Raw genomic sequence first — 15,109 nt, forward strand, 5'->3', positions numbered from 1 at the left:
TAACACAGAATAAAACAATTAATACAAGTCCCATGATGGTAGTGACTGCCCATTACCGCTTTTCACTTATTAACCATCATGTACTGACATTACTTTAAAAAAATATTTCAGTTGTTAAAATTACATTTGTTTAATTTGATTACTTTATTAGGCCCATTTCATTCCAAGTCGTTATCTCATCTCTATAGAGATGCTGCTTATACGGTCTGACAAAAACCACTATTTTAATAGTTCTTTAAAGTAAATAAGGCATACTTGACTGCTGAATACCAACTATTTTATTTCTTTATTTTATTTCACCTTTATTTAACCAGGTAGGCTAGTTGAGAAGAAGTTCTCACTTGCAATGCGACCTGGCCAAGATAAAGCATAGCAATTCGACACATACAACACAGAGTTACACAAGGATTAAACAAAACATAGTCAATAATACAGCAGAAAAAAAGAAAACAAAAAGTCTATGTACAGTGAGTGCAAATGAGGTAAGATAAGGGAGTTAAGGCAATAAATAGGCCATGGTGGCGAAGTAATTACAATATAGCAATTTAAACACTGGAATGGTAGATGTGCAGAAGATGAATGTGCAAGTAGTGATACTGGGGTGCAAAGGAGCAAGATAAATAAATAAATACTGTATGGGGATGAGGTAGGTAGATAGATGGGCTGTTTACAGATGGGCTATGTACAGGTGCAGTGATCTGTGAGCTGCTCCGACAGCTGGTGCTAAAAGCTAGTGAGGGAGGTAAGAGTCTCCAGCTTCAGAGAATTTTGCAGATCGTTCCAGTCATTGGCAGCAGAGAACTGGAAGGAAAGACGAGCAAAGGAGAAATTGGCTTTGGGGGTGACAAGTGAGATATACCTGCTGGAGCGCGTGCTACATCTGGGTGCTGCTATGGTGACCAGTGAGCTGAGATAAGGCGAGGCTTTACCTAGCAGAGACTTGTAGATAACCAGGAGCAAGTCGGTTTGGCGACGAGTATGAAGCGAGGGCCAACCAACGAGAGCGTACAGGTTGCAATGGTGGGTAGTGTATGGGGCTTTGGTGACAAATAGGATGGCACTGTGATAGACTGCATCCAATTTGTTGAGTAGAGTGTTGGAGGCTATTTTATAGATGACATCACCGAAGTCGAGGATCGGTAGGATGGTCAGTTTTACGAGGGTATGTTTGGCAGCATGAGTGAAGGATGCTTTGTTGCGATATAGGAAGCCAATTCTATATTTAATTTTGGATTGGAGATGCTTCATATGAGTCTGGAAGGAAAGTTTACAGTCTAACCAGACACCTAGGTATTTGTAGTTGTCCACGTATTCTAAGTCAGAGCCGTCCAGAGTAGAGGTCTACCGATTAATCAGCCGATTAATTAGAGCAGATTTCAAGTTTTCATAACAATATTTTTGGGCGGCGATTTGCCGATTTTTTCTTTTTTTAATTATTCTTTTTTTAAGTTAAAGTGTTCATTCAGTATTGTTGTAATTGCCATTATTACAAATAAATAAAAACAAAATCGGCAGATTATTCGGTATCTGCTTTTTAGGTCCTCCAATAATCGGTATCTGCGTTGTTAACCTCTACCTCCAACTGCTCGTAAACACAGGGAAAACTAAATGCATGCAATTCAACCGACCTCTGCCCGCACCTGCTCACCCAACCAGCATCACTACTCTGGACTAGAGGTCGACCGATTATGAGTTTAATGGCGATACCGATTATTGGAGGACCAAAAAAGCAGATACCGAATAAAATCGGACGATTTTGTTTTATTTTTTAAATTTGTAATAAATGACAATTACAACAATACTGAATGAACATGTATTTTAATTTAATATAATACATCAATAAAATCAATTTAGCCTCAACTAAATAATGAAACATGTTCAATTTGGTTTAAATAATGCAAAAACAAAGTGTTGGAGAAGAAAGTAAAAGTGCAATATGTGCCATGTAAGAAAGCTAACTTCTCAGTTCCTTGCTCAGAACATGAGAACATATGAAAGCTGGTGGTTCCTTTTAACATGGGTCTTCAATATTCCCAGGTAAGAAGTTTTAGGTTGTAGTTATTATAGGTATTATAGGACTATTTCCCTCTATACCATTTGTATTTCATTAACCTTTGACTATTGGATGTTCTTATAGGCACTTTAGAATTGCCAGTGTAACAGTATAGCTTCCGTCCCTCTCCTCGCGCCTCCCTGGGCTCGAACCAGCAACACAACAGCGTTACCCATGCAGAGCAAGGGAAACAACCACAGGCTCAGAGCGAGTGATGTTTGAAACGCTATTAGCACGCTAACTAGCTAGCCATTTCACTTCGGTTACACCAGCCTCATCTCGGGAGTTGATAGGCTTGAAGTCATAAACAGCGCAATGCTTGACGCACAACGAAGAGCTGCTGGCAAAACACACGAAAGTGCTGTTTGGATTAATGTTTACGCGCCTGCTTCTGCCTACCACCGCTGAGTCAGATACTTAGATACTTGTATGCTCAGTCAGATTACATGCAACGCAGGACACGCTAAATAATATCTAGTAATATCATCAACCATGTGTAGTTAACTAGTGATTATGATTGTTTTTTATAAGATAGGCTTAATGCTAGCTAGCAACTTACCTTGGCTTACTGCATTCGAGCAACAGGCAGCCTCCTTGTGGAGTGCAACGAGAGAGGCAGGTCGTTATTGCGTTGGACTAGTTAAGGTTGCAAGATTGGGTCCCCCGTGCTGACAAGGTGAAAATATGTCGTTCTGCCCCTGAACAAGGCAGTTAACCCACCGTTCCTAGGCCGTCATTGAAAATAAGAATGTGTTCTTAACTGACTTGCCTAGTTAAATAAAAAGGTATAATTTTTTTTTTTTTTTTTTTTAATTTATAAATCGGCACCCAAAAATACAGATTTCTGATTGTTATGAAAACTTGAAATCGGCCCTAATTAAATTGGCCATTCCGATTAAATCGGTCGACCTCTAGTTGGAGGCCACGGAAGGAGAGTTGTATGGCATTAAAGCTCGTCTGGAGGTTAGTTAACACAGTGTCCAAAGAGGGGCCAGAAGTATACAGAATGGTGTCGTCTGCGTAGAGGTGTACCAGAGAATCACCAGCAGCAAGAGCAACATCATTGATGTATACAGAGAAGAGAGTCGGGCCGAGAATTGAGCCCTGTGGCACCCCCATAGAGACTGCCAGAAGTCCGGACAACAGGCCCTCTGAACTATCAATCACTTAGATTATGTATTTTCAGGTAGAGATGCCTCGCGAAGCAAATGTTTTCTATCCCTCTTGATTGTGAATTCTTGTGTCTCTTCTCTCCCTCTCCGTGTCTACTAACCAAACATAGCATTCGTAAAAGAAACAGACTGGACAAGTAGCCACAATTGATTTGTCATTGTAGTTAATTACCACATTTTTTTTTGCACTAAAATATGGATATTAAACAAAAATATAAAACGCAACATGTAAAAGTGTTGGTCCCATGCTTCATGAGATGAAATAAAATATCCCAGAAATGTTCCAAGAGCACAAAAGCAGAGTTCTCAAATTTTGTGCACAAATGTGTTAACATTCCTGTTAGTGAGCATTTCTCCTTTGCCAAGATAATCCATCCACCTGACAGGTGTGGCATATCAAGAAACTAATTAAACAGCATGGTCGTTACATAGGTGCACCTTGTGCTGGGGTCAATAAAAGGCCACTAAAATGTGCAGTTGTGTCTCACAACACAATGCCACAGATGTCTCAAGTTGAGGGAGCGTGCAATTGGCATGCTCACGGCAGGTATGTCCACCAGAGTTTTTTTAACTGAATGTTAATCTCACTGCCATAAACCACCTAGAACGTAATTTTAGAGAATTTGGCACTACATCCCACAGGCCTCACAACGGCAGACCACGCCAGTACAGGACCTTCAAATCCTATTGCTGTAGGATCATTTTACTGTAACATTATAGGTCAAATTAAGATCCTACACCTGTAGTATCCATGTGGAGAAAAGCAGTGCTGTGTTTCGTCTGTAAGGATTGCTCAAGACAACAAGAGGGACTACCTGGACTTGTCCAATAAGAAGCGCTCATTTTCCTTTGCATGCTCTAATGAACCTGACCCTGGGTGTTTCTGTCAGCTAGGAGAATGGTGAGTCACATCCAATTAAATTCATCATAACTAACCACGTGTCAATAGACCTACTTTACATTAGTCGGTCCAGTTCCACTCCAACATACGCTGAAGGATTTCTAAAACTCACTTAAGCACACACCACAGGGACATGCATATTTGATGCTTCCTGTTGAATTATTAAAGGGACACTTTGGGATTTTGGCAATGAGGCCCTTTATCTATTTCCCTGATTAACTTGTGCATAGCATTTTTATGTCTGTGTCCAGTATGGAGGAAGTTTCCCGAGCCTAACTAGCGTTAGCACAATGACGAAGTCTATGAGTATCTGCTAGCATCCGATACAGTTTGCCGGGGGATCTTGGGAGGTAACTGACAGTTCCGACACCTCAGCCAAGCCACATCGGATAGTAAATAACAAGCAGAGGCTGACTGAAACACATGATTGTTCCTTTGAACTATTATGTTCTAAATAAACAAAGTTTAAAAAATTCACGGACAACTAGTAAAGCTCAAACCAAGTTTATTCGCCCACTGGGTCACACAGCTGCATTAGACAAAAACACATTTACACAAGCCCTGGCATTTAAACCTTCCTCCTACACCGAGTCTCCTCCTTACACATCTGGACAGCCCAATACATCTGTTGCCAGACAGGAAGTTAAGTGATATTGGTAATAAACTCTTCCTTCTCCCTTAATGTGACCTGACCTGGGCCCCCATTCCTCACTAATCTACCCTTATCAGTGACTGCAACCACGTGATTGCCTTTTCCTTACTTCGTAACATTCCAAGCCCCTGGCTCATATCCAACCTTAATTTACCCCACCATACACATTCCTCCTACAAATATCCATCATCTTCTGGTGTAGGAAGTATTTCAAATTACAACCCAACAACTGCAACCAGACTGTGGCCCATCTCCTTTCCATAGAATACCTGATGTCTAACAATAACATGTACTGACAGAGTGTAAACGTTCTGCATTCCCCTCTCTCTCTCTCTCTCTCTCTCATTACCATGAACAAGGATATTTCAAGTTTAGAAGTCAGAACCAAAGGCGTGACCTTGCCAGATGAGCCAGATATCAAATCCTAAGCTTGCAAAAGGCACAGTAGCTACATCAGTATTCAGGTTTAAATCCTCTTAAGGATCCGCCACCTTTTTTTCCCCCATTTTTGCCAAAAATGACATACCCAAATCTAACTGCCTGTAGCGCAGGCCCTGAAGCAAGGATATGCATATTCTTGGTACCATTTGAAAAGAAACACTTACGTTTGTCGAAAAGTGAAAGGAATGTAGGAGAACACAATAGATCTGGTAAAATATAAAGAAAAAAAATGTTCCTTTGTATTTTTTTGTACCATCTTTTAAATGCAAGAGAAAGGCCATAATGTATTATTCCAGCCCAGGTGCAATTTAGATTTTACCCACTAGATGGCAGCAATGTGCAAAGTTTTAGAATGATCCAATGAACCATGGCATTTGTTAAATTTTGTATCAAGACTGCCCAAATGTGCCTAATTTGTTTATTAATAATGTTTCATGTTCAAAATTGTGCTCTCTCCTCAAACAATAGCATGGTAGTATTTCACTGTAAATTGGACAGTGCAGTTAGGTTAACAAGAATTTAAGCTTTCTGCCAATATCAGATATGTCTATGTCCAGGGAAATGTTCTTGTTACTTACAACCTCATGCTAATCGCATTAGCCTACATTAGCTCAACATCGCCTTCTGGATGGATATGCTGGACCCTCTCTCTTGATGATGATCCACCAAAGGCATTGTTTTAAGTACTCCAAAACCAGATTTGCCCGAACAAAAAAATGCATCAACCCCTACAAATATATTAATTTATTATTAACCATGCATTATAATTGTAACGGAGATGTTTATTTTGTTATGGATCCATAATGAATTACTATGGGAATAAATATCACTGATATACATGTGGTCATTTCAGCACCGATTCGCACTGCTCTGAGACAAGCATGGGGACTGGCATTGATAAATCAATTACATTTTTATTTTCACTGAATCTCCGTTTGGGTATTGGATAGCCTACAATTAGGGTGTGGAAATGTTAGGATTATTTTTGCTCTTAGTACAGTAGCCTACTCTCGACCGGTCACGTTGTCAGAGTTTCGTTTTTCTTGGAATAGAAATTCCATAATATTAATAAAATTTCTTAAAACCAATCCCATATACTGCGTTCTTACAAAAAAAGGTTTTACATTTCTCTAGTACAGCCAATATTAAAAAAGTAAAATGCTTCACAAAGATGCCTTTTGGTGGTCCAACTAGCACTAACTAGCATTAAAAGGCAACAATAGCTGACACTTAAATAATGTGCCATAGAATTCTGTGGCAGCTTGTGTGCTGCAGTACTACAAAACTTTTAAAAGGAAGAACCACTGTAGGTTAGTTGTACCAAGTCACGAGCAGGGTCGTAAAACACAAGACTCCGGGCCCATGCCCAAGGGCAACTTCGGTTTCAGTTTCCTGACCATTGATGGTGTTGCCTTTCCGTGGAATGTCGGCCATCGCCTTCTCACCTGACCTTGCAGTCCTGCTGTGGCATGATCGCATTGACCGCTTACTAGAATGTGTGTTGTTCTACAGTGGCCTGCTCATGTAATAACCTCAACGGCAAAAAAAAACCCAAGGAGCTGATAGTGGACTTCAGGAAACAGCAGAGAGAGCATGCCCCTATTCGTATCGACAGGACCACAGCGGAGAAGGTGAAAAGCTTCAAGTTCCTCGGCGTACACGTCTCTGACCATCTGAAATGGTCCACCCACACAGACAGTGTGGTGAAGAAGGCGCAGCACTGCCTGCCCTCTAGGACACCTACAGCACCCGATGTCACTGGAAAGGCAAAAGTAAAATCAGGGACAACCAACCACCTGAGCCACGGCCTGTTCACCCAGCTACCATCCAGAAGGCGAGGTCAGTACAGTTGCACCAAAGTTGGGACCGAGTAATCGACAAACAGCTTCAACATCTCAAGGGCCATCAGACTTAAAATAGCCATCACTAGCCGATTAACATCCGGTTACTCAACCCTGCACCTTAGAGGGTGTATTTTCATTATTCTTAGCAATGATTTAGGAATCTTGTGAGCAAGTATTAGCTAGGTTGCCACTTGTTGTTCGCTTATTGAAATTGAATCTTAGTTCATGAAAATAAATAGCTAGCCAGCTAATTAACCCAGTTGCCCAAAGCTAACATTATAAGCAGCCAGCTAGCGTCATCTGGCTAGTGAGGTTCGACCGGACCGGGTTATGTGTTGTGAAGCTAGCCACAATAAGGAATAGGCACAATAGTGGAATTTTCGGTTTGCCTTCAAAATAAAAGTATGTCATCGACAGTGATGCAAATGAATACAAATAGAATGCCATACTTTTATTTTGAAGGCTAATCACAAAGTCCACTATTGTGGCTAATCCTTATTGTGGCTAGCTTCACAAAGATGGGTCCAACCACCATTCATCAAATAAGAACTGTCTTGTAAAATTGGGTTGTTTTCGATGATGACACCTAGATTGTCGTTTTGCTATGTTTTTGGGGAAGAACATTGTTTGCATCCATGAGATAGTTAGATTTTTTTTATGACCAGCACCCTAGGTGCGCAAGACAACTACCAGCATATTATGGCATACGTATCGATGAATCTTTTGTGACATATGAAATATGAGTGATAGTGTAGTCAATGTGTAATAACTACGTAAAACATTTAAGAATGCGTTAAATGATGTGACGTGCAGTCATATTCAGGTCCTGATTGGTCAACAATATTATTTGACACGTCAAAAACGTGTTATTTGACATTTATATTTTTTGACATACAAGACCCAAACAGCGTTCCATAGAAATCCTGGTTGAGAATGAAACGACTGAACAAACGAATAACGAAACAGCACAGCAAGAAAGTGAAAGAAATATGTTTTGATTATGTTTTACTGGTAATGGGGACATAAGATAATGCCAACAAAAGACATTTTTGGTCAGTGTGGTGTATGTGTGTGTGTAACCTTTATTTAACTAGGCAAGTCAGTTAAAAAACAAATTCTCATTTACAATGACGGCCCGGACAACGCTGGGCCAATTGTGCGCCGCCATATGGGACTCCAAATCACGGCCGAATTCGAACCAGAGACTGTAGTGACGATGCACTACAGTCCTCTTGCACTGAGATGCAGTGCCTTAACACACATGGACGCAGCGGTCTAACTATTTAACTGTACTAGAATTCTTAAAAGGCTGCATATTTTTTGGGGGCAAGGAAGATATCGGTCAAAAATGTTATATTGGTGCATCACTAGCAATAACATCTATTAAATACCTGTATGTGAACAATAACATTTGATATGTACGCTTGACCCCTCTCCCTCACAAACACATAGCAGGCAGGTAGATGGTAAGAGAAGCCAGAGGAAAAGGCTTTTTCTCAACTCTCTCCTATAGAGATTCCATAAATGATGCTGGAGCCGAGTATTGAGTCATGTTCCCGTGCTGGAGCGGCGTATTGATTATATGTTTGTTTATTCCACATGTAACTATGTTGTTGTGTGTCGAACTGCTTTATCTGGGCCAGGTCGCAGTTGCAAATAAGAACTTGTTCTCAACTAGCCTACCTGGTTAAATAAAAAAATAAAAATAAAAAATGAGTTATGTTCCCGTGCTGGAGCCGAGTATTGAATTATGTTCCTGTGCTGGGTGTACACTAGGCTGATGTGTGGGGTATGAAATGTGGTTATTATAGGTGTGGTGTGCCATGGTTGCCAGAATAGCTCTTAAATAAGATTGATCTGGGCTGAGATCAAAGGATCAAATCGATTAACGTGGAGGGGCAGAAAGACAATCATTACCTGTCAGCAATGGGGTCCTACTGATGAAAATGCGTGCAATAGGCTCTCTTTCATGTGCTGGTTTACAGTATTGGGCTTGTAGGCCCTCTTCATCTTAAGATCATGAGCCAATCAATAATATGAGCATGGCAGTGCACAAATTACTGCATATTCACACAGCTCTGTGCATGCAGGGAGGATTAGGCTATTGTACCAACACTTGTATCAACCCTCATCTGCTATCTACACTGACTTAGAGACAGAAGAGTGGTTGTCTCTTTGAGGTGAGCCAAAGAGAATGAGAGAATGGGGGGAAATGGATATTAGTCCGAGGGTAGCGCGGTGATGGAAGGAAGGACATGAAGTGGAAAATATAAAAAGGAGATACCCTCGTGAGGGTGCGGCGCGGGAGGAGAATAGAGGGGGGCCGGGGGGGGGGGACTTGGTATGACAGGCTTCTGACCCCAGACAAGGGATTTAATGGCGGGTTGGGCTTTTGTGTCACATTATCAGCCGGTGATCCGCCAGGCACATGGGCAGACCAGACGCCAATCCTGTCAAGGTCGTTCTATGTCATTTCAGCAAGCCATGCACCCGCCAGATTGTTTCTGTAGTTAGAACCAAATAATATTATAATTCCTGCAACATTAATTTGTTTAAATATAATTTGTTCTGAGAAATTAAGCTAATTGATTGCACCCAAATTGGTCATTTTAATTGATAGGATTCACATAATATTCAATAAATACAGTAGAAACATCCAATTTGGGCCAAACTGCATCATAACAATGAGTAAGACCCGAGGAATCCAAATAAATGGTCAAACACCCCCATAGGACCCTCCATACCCCATGCCAATCCCACCCCAACAACAAGTATTTAGTATCAGTTCTCAATGTCTGATAAATAGTATGGAGCGGCGGCTTGGCATATTGTTTCTTCAATCTGTCATTTGTTTTTTCCCCTGTTTAGGGAAATGTCCCATCCTACATTTTGAAGTGAACAGGTTCTGACCAGTAGATGGAGCCGTTCCTGCTATTAGTTATTTACATATTAGTTTCCAGTCTATGAACAAAACCCATGCTTTGGTTTTGTTTACCTGGCCACTGTTACCAATGATTACTTTTTAGCATGTGGCAAAAGTACAATGCAAGTCAATGGCACTTATATTAGCATTTTCACACTTCATATCCAAAACATCTATAAAGTAACATGCTACTATAATATCTCATCGGAGTGTGCCAGAGCGAAGAATAACTGATGGACTTAAGAAAGGCCATATTCAAACAGGTGTTACGCGGTGTCAGTAAATGTCGGCATAAAAGCGTAATTAAATTGTTGCCAGGAGCAGTTAGTCACTAAAACTCTGGATAACATGAAAACAGCCTAACCAGCTCTGCTAGGGCAAGTGAAATGGTCAGCGTTTGGGTAGGGGCTAAAGCAACTTCTTGACGCTACCCATCCCTTTTGCAGGATAATTGTCATCAACAACCGCTGAATAGCATAGCGCCACATTCACATAATATTACAAAAAAAAAGTTATATTCATGAAATCACAAGTGGAATATTGCAAAACACAGCTTAGCCTTTTGTTAATCCACCTGTCATTTCGATTTTGAAAATATATTTTACAGCGAAAGCAATCCAAGTGTTTGTGTAAATGTATTGATCGCTCGACAAAACATTAAGTACACTTAACATCAAGTAGCTCGGTCACGAAAATCAGAAAAGCAATCAAATTAATCGTTTACCTTTGATGATCTTCGGATGTTTTCACTCAGGAGACTCCCAGTTACACATTAAATGTTCCTTTTGTTCCATAAAGACTATTTTTATATCCAAAATTCCTCCGTTTGTTTGGCGCATTATGTTCAGAAATCCACAGGATCGAGCGGTCACGACAACGCAGACAAAAATTCCAAATAATATCCGTAATGTCCACAGAAACATGTCAAACGTTTTTTTATAATCAATCCTCAGGTTGTTTTTAAAATATATAATCGATAATATATCAAGTAGGAGAGGGAAAGGAAATGGCTGTCTGAACTCTGTTGCGTGAGCAAAACTCATGTGACAACCTGATGCGGTGTTATCTTTCTGCCTCATTTTTCAAAATAAAAGCCTGAAACTATGTCTGAAGACTGTTGACACCTTGAGGAAGCGATAGGAAAAGGAATCTGGGGAGAGAGCAAGAGAAGGGGAGAGAGCGAGAGAGAGAGAAGGGGAGAGAGCGAGAGAGAGAGAGAAGGGGAGAGCGAGAGAGAGAGAGAAGGGGAGAGAGAGAGAGAGAGAGAGAAGGGGAAAGAGCAAGAGAGAGAGAGAGAGAAGGGGAAAGAGCGAAGGGGGTAGACTCTGTTAAGTGTGTTTCTTGTGAATAATATTTATGTTAGAACAAAGCAGAATGGTGGAGGATTAGGTATTTATGTGAATGGGCAGAACAGACACACAAGCACTAAGCTCTTGATGTGACCAATGTGATTCTCTCTGGGCTAGTTTACCTGGCCAGCTGGGGTCCGGGCTACTTTGCCTGGCCAGGTGGGGTCCGGGGTGGAGGTGGGGTCTGGGTTTCTTTACCTGGCCAGGTTGGGTCTGGGCTACTTTACCTGGCCAGGTGGAGGCTGGGCTGGGGTCTGTATGTGGTGATTGTAGACAAGCAGGTGAAACAGGTCATTAAACAAAAAAAGAGGATGGTGGTTGCTGACATCTGTCAATTAAGACTTATTGAACCCATTCCATCTGGGGGATATCCCTCAACAGCAATCATCGCTCCTTTCAAAAGGATCTCATCTGAGCTTATAGCACACACACGCCTCCTCGTAAGAGATGTGGACAATTCACAGCGCACACCGAACCCATCTTTGAAAGTCCTGGGTGCCATTACCTGTCAATGCCTTGCCTGGTTCTGTACACGTGTAGATGGCCTCTCATATCACCCAGGCCCCAGTCTACACACAGTTCTCAGATAAGGCTGTTTTAGCAACATGGCCTGGGCCCAGTGAGGGCAGCGCGAGCCGTGACGTCTGATGTCCCCACAGCGGAGGGAAGCCAAGCGGCACGTGCTGGAGAGACTGGGGAGTGTGATGTCGCACAGAGAAGCTGACAGACAGGCCACGGGTGGATTAGGTGGTAAGCCTGGCAGAGGGCTGCCCTTTCTTGATGGAAACAGGGCCCTGATGTACTGCAGTGATAAAAAAAATCACAACAGGAAGGGAGGGGATGCAAGGAACAGGAGGATGGGGGCAGGATATGCAGCAAAATAACAAGTTGAGAGAGAGAAGAACAAAAGTACTTGCTGGGACAGGATAGGTCACGACGGACTTGTCAGACAGGGCAGGCCCTAATCGATTCCAATGTTCAGAAAAGTGCTTCCGCAGAAAAATAGGATACTTTTTCTTTAGATAGGTGGGTGTGGCATAAGGCCCAGACAGCTTCACAGCCAAGTAGAAAGGGAAACGTTTGCTCTTTGTAACTGGAAAAAAAATAAGTGGAGGGCAGTAGTGAGGGTGGGGTTGGGGTGGTGACAGGCCTTGCATAATTTATGTTCTCACTCTTGTGACTGCAGCTGCAACAGTCAACAGTCTTCTTCGGAATCTATGCTTTCGTTTAATTATTTAGAGTCCTACCTACCAATACAATGCATTGAAACTCATCTCACTCTCCTTTGAAAGGCCAGGCTCCTTCGATTGAACACAATGGAATTATCACCCCTGGCTTCAGCTGCATTGGGAGTAATTCAGACCTTTCACTTTCACATCATCTAGAACAGATGACACAGAAAAAGCAGTCCCAGTTATGCTAGGCAGCTTCTATTGTCATAAGATATGTGTTGGCTTGGGGAAGGCTCGTGGCACTTCAAGGATTTGGTCTCTCAGGTTTATAATAGGCTCATTAGGCTGAAGTGCAACGATGTCAATTTCCCTTAGGCTTACAGACATTTTTAATAAAGTAACATAAGGTGAGGTAGGCTATTTGTTCAAAGTTCTTTCCTAATGCTTGTTTAATAACACCCACTAAACAAGCAATCCAACTGCCATGGTGGGAGTGCCTAGAAGACGATTGGTAGCCACATCATCTGCTATAATAGCTTTACTATGCTTTTGCTGTGGAATAGTTGTAGTGAAATATACTCTATTCAAAATGGTCTGAGCTCAAAATGTCTAGATTTCATGTACAGTGCAGCTGTGATGCACTGAGGAAGTAAACACAAAAATAAAAATCAATAAAACGTTCACTCAAATTTAGATCACGTTCCATGGTCTTCGTATAAAAAAAAAAAAATTTAACACTTCCATTTCACAGAACACTTGGTCCTTCAAAGCAGCTGGAGATCCGGATATTCCATTTGGGGCATGGTATTTCATCCAGAGTGCAGACAAATGGAAACAGAGATCGATACAAATCAAACCGACTGCAACTTGCCTCGAGCATATGTCTAAACTTTCAACACCATAGCCAGAGTAAGCCACGACCCCGCCTTTGTCAACACAAGTATAGGGATCTTTAGCTACAAATAAGTAAAATGTCTACAAATAGCAATACGCTGTTTCTATACTATACACACAGTGGTATTCTATTTTCAGGGACTTGGATAATCTTGAGTCATTAGTAAATTAAACAGATATCCCATCATTGAGGATGCCATCTAGCTTCACATTTTCTTATGATAGGTGTATCTTATTTTCATTGTAACGTTCATGGAGATGAGGGGGAATTGCATGTGATTGAAAAGGTGTATTTATGCATCAGTTTTCGAACCGCAGTGGTGGTTACGATGCAGAAAATTGCCTGTCGGTCATAATACTAGTCACCGGACATTATATATAATATTCTGATGTATGATATCTGCATGCATACTTGCTATAAAGCTACCTAAGTAGCTAGAAGAGGTCAAGTTTAGCCAACTAACGTTAGCGAACTGGATAATAATAGCTAGCTAACGATGGCTGCTGTAATTTAACTAGCCAACACAGGCGCCCTGAACATAACCACACATAACGATATCAATCTCACAGGGGCATAACGTGGGAATTTAACTTGTAATTAACCCAACCGGCTACGTGCATATCTAGCTACTCACCCTCCACTCGGGAGCGAAGATCAGACATCGTTTTCTGCACGGGCGGCATCTCTCCACAGAGCTCGAGCGATGGCACCTGTCAAACGCGGCTTTGCTCCCGCCGGTTTGCTGCCTCTTTTCACCCGTCTAGTGATTCAAGGCCAGTCTACATTCAACGGGGGAAAAAATCTCTCATACAGACGGTAAACGTATCTTCAAATGCTAACGAATAACGACAAAACAATGTACTCGCGACTTCGTGGGTCCCCCCTGCATATCTTTACACATTGAATTGATGAAGAAAGACGTTGTCAGATCCAAAACGAGGATTCACATGAACTGAAATGAGGATGATGCCGCTTCACAATATGGACGGTACCATCTCAAATGCAGGGAGGGGGGAACGATTGCTAAATTAAATATTACTGTCTGGCTCACATCAAATCAACAAAGAGATCATTCAAATTATATTGCAAAATAAAATTTAGATATGCAGATTCACAGTTAATTTCGACTATATCGATAAGATGTAAGAATACAGAAATAATTGGTAAGGAGTATTACCCAACATGGCGGATGCATTAGCGACTCCTGTGGAGATTCGCGACTGCGGTTTAGTCATGAAGGGGGAAGTAATGACAGTTCGCTATTTATGAGTCTCTGCCTGAAGCAGTCACCACTGTGCGATTTGCTGAGTTTATAATTATTTTAGGATATTAAAGCCCTAAAACAATTCATTTCTTTTTTTGTTGAGAACAAGTTATTTGTGTGTTTACTTGTGGTTAGGCTGAAATCCCAAGCATCAACATTTTGTTTTCCTGTAGGCTGTTAGCAAAATTAACAGCCAACTGTATTTATTTGTTATGTGAAATGTATTTTGTCGTCTCAGAAATCATGAGTATTTGGAGTCCAGAAGTTTATTTAAAATAATGTTGTAAAACATTCATGGCTACCATATAATCCCTAAACAGTTTAAATTAATATTTATCAACCCAACACTTGAAAAGGGTATGTCATTTAAGACAAACAATAAACTGTGAACCTTTAGCCTAACTGATGGCTTTCCAGTTCTGTATACAGATCTCCCTAATTCA

At 41.3% G+C, this 15,109-nt stretch overlaps 1 protein-coding gene across 4 annotated transcripts in view; it reads right to left on the minus strand.

Annotated features, from left to right (window-relative positions):
* LOC139366421 (ATPase phospholipid transporting 8A1) overlaps positions 1–14,351 on the minus strand; it is a 195,705-nt gene extending 181,354 nt beyond the window's left edge. For 2 of the 4 annotated variants that reach the window (XM_071103892.1, XM_071103889.1), the window contains exon 1: positions 14,037–14,323. In XM_071103892.1, the coding sequence (XP_070959993.1) occupies positions 14,037–14,085 (49 nt within the window). In that variant the 5' untranslated portion in view covers positions 14,086–14,323. Of the gene's footprint in view, positions 1–14,036 lie in introns of all 4 variants that reach the window. The other 2 variants (XM_071103888.1, XM_071103891.1) reach the window with 2 other exon arrangements.
* Positions 14,352–15,109: the final 758 nt, after the last annotated feature.

This window comes from Oncorhynchus clarkii, chromosome 14, assembly GCF_045791955.1.
Source record: "Oncorhynchus clarkii lewisi isolate Uvic-CL-2024 chromosome 14, UVic_Ocla_1.0, whole genome shotgun sequence".
In the NCBI taxonomy this organism is placed as follows: Eukaryota; Metazoa; Chordata; class Actinopteri; order Salmoniformes; family Salmonidae; genus Oncorhynchus; species Oncorhynchus clarkii.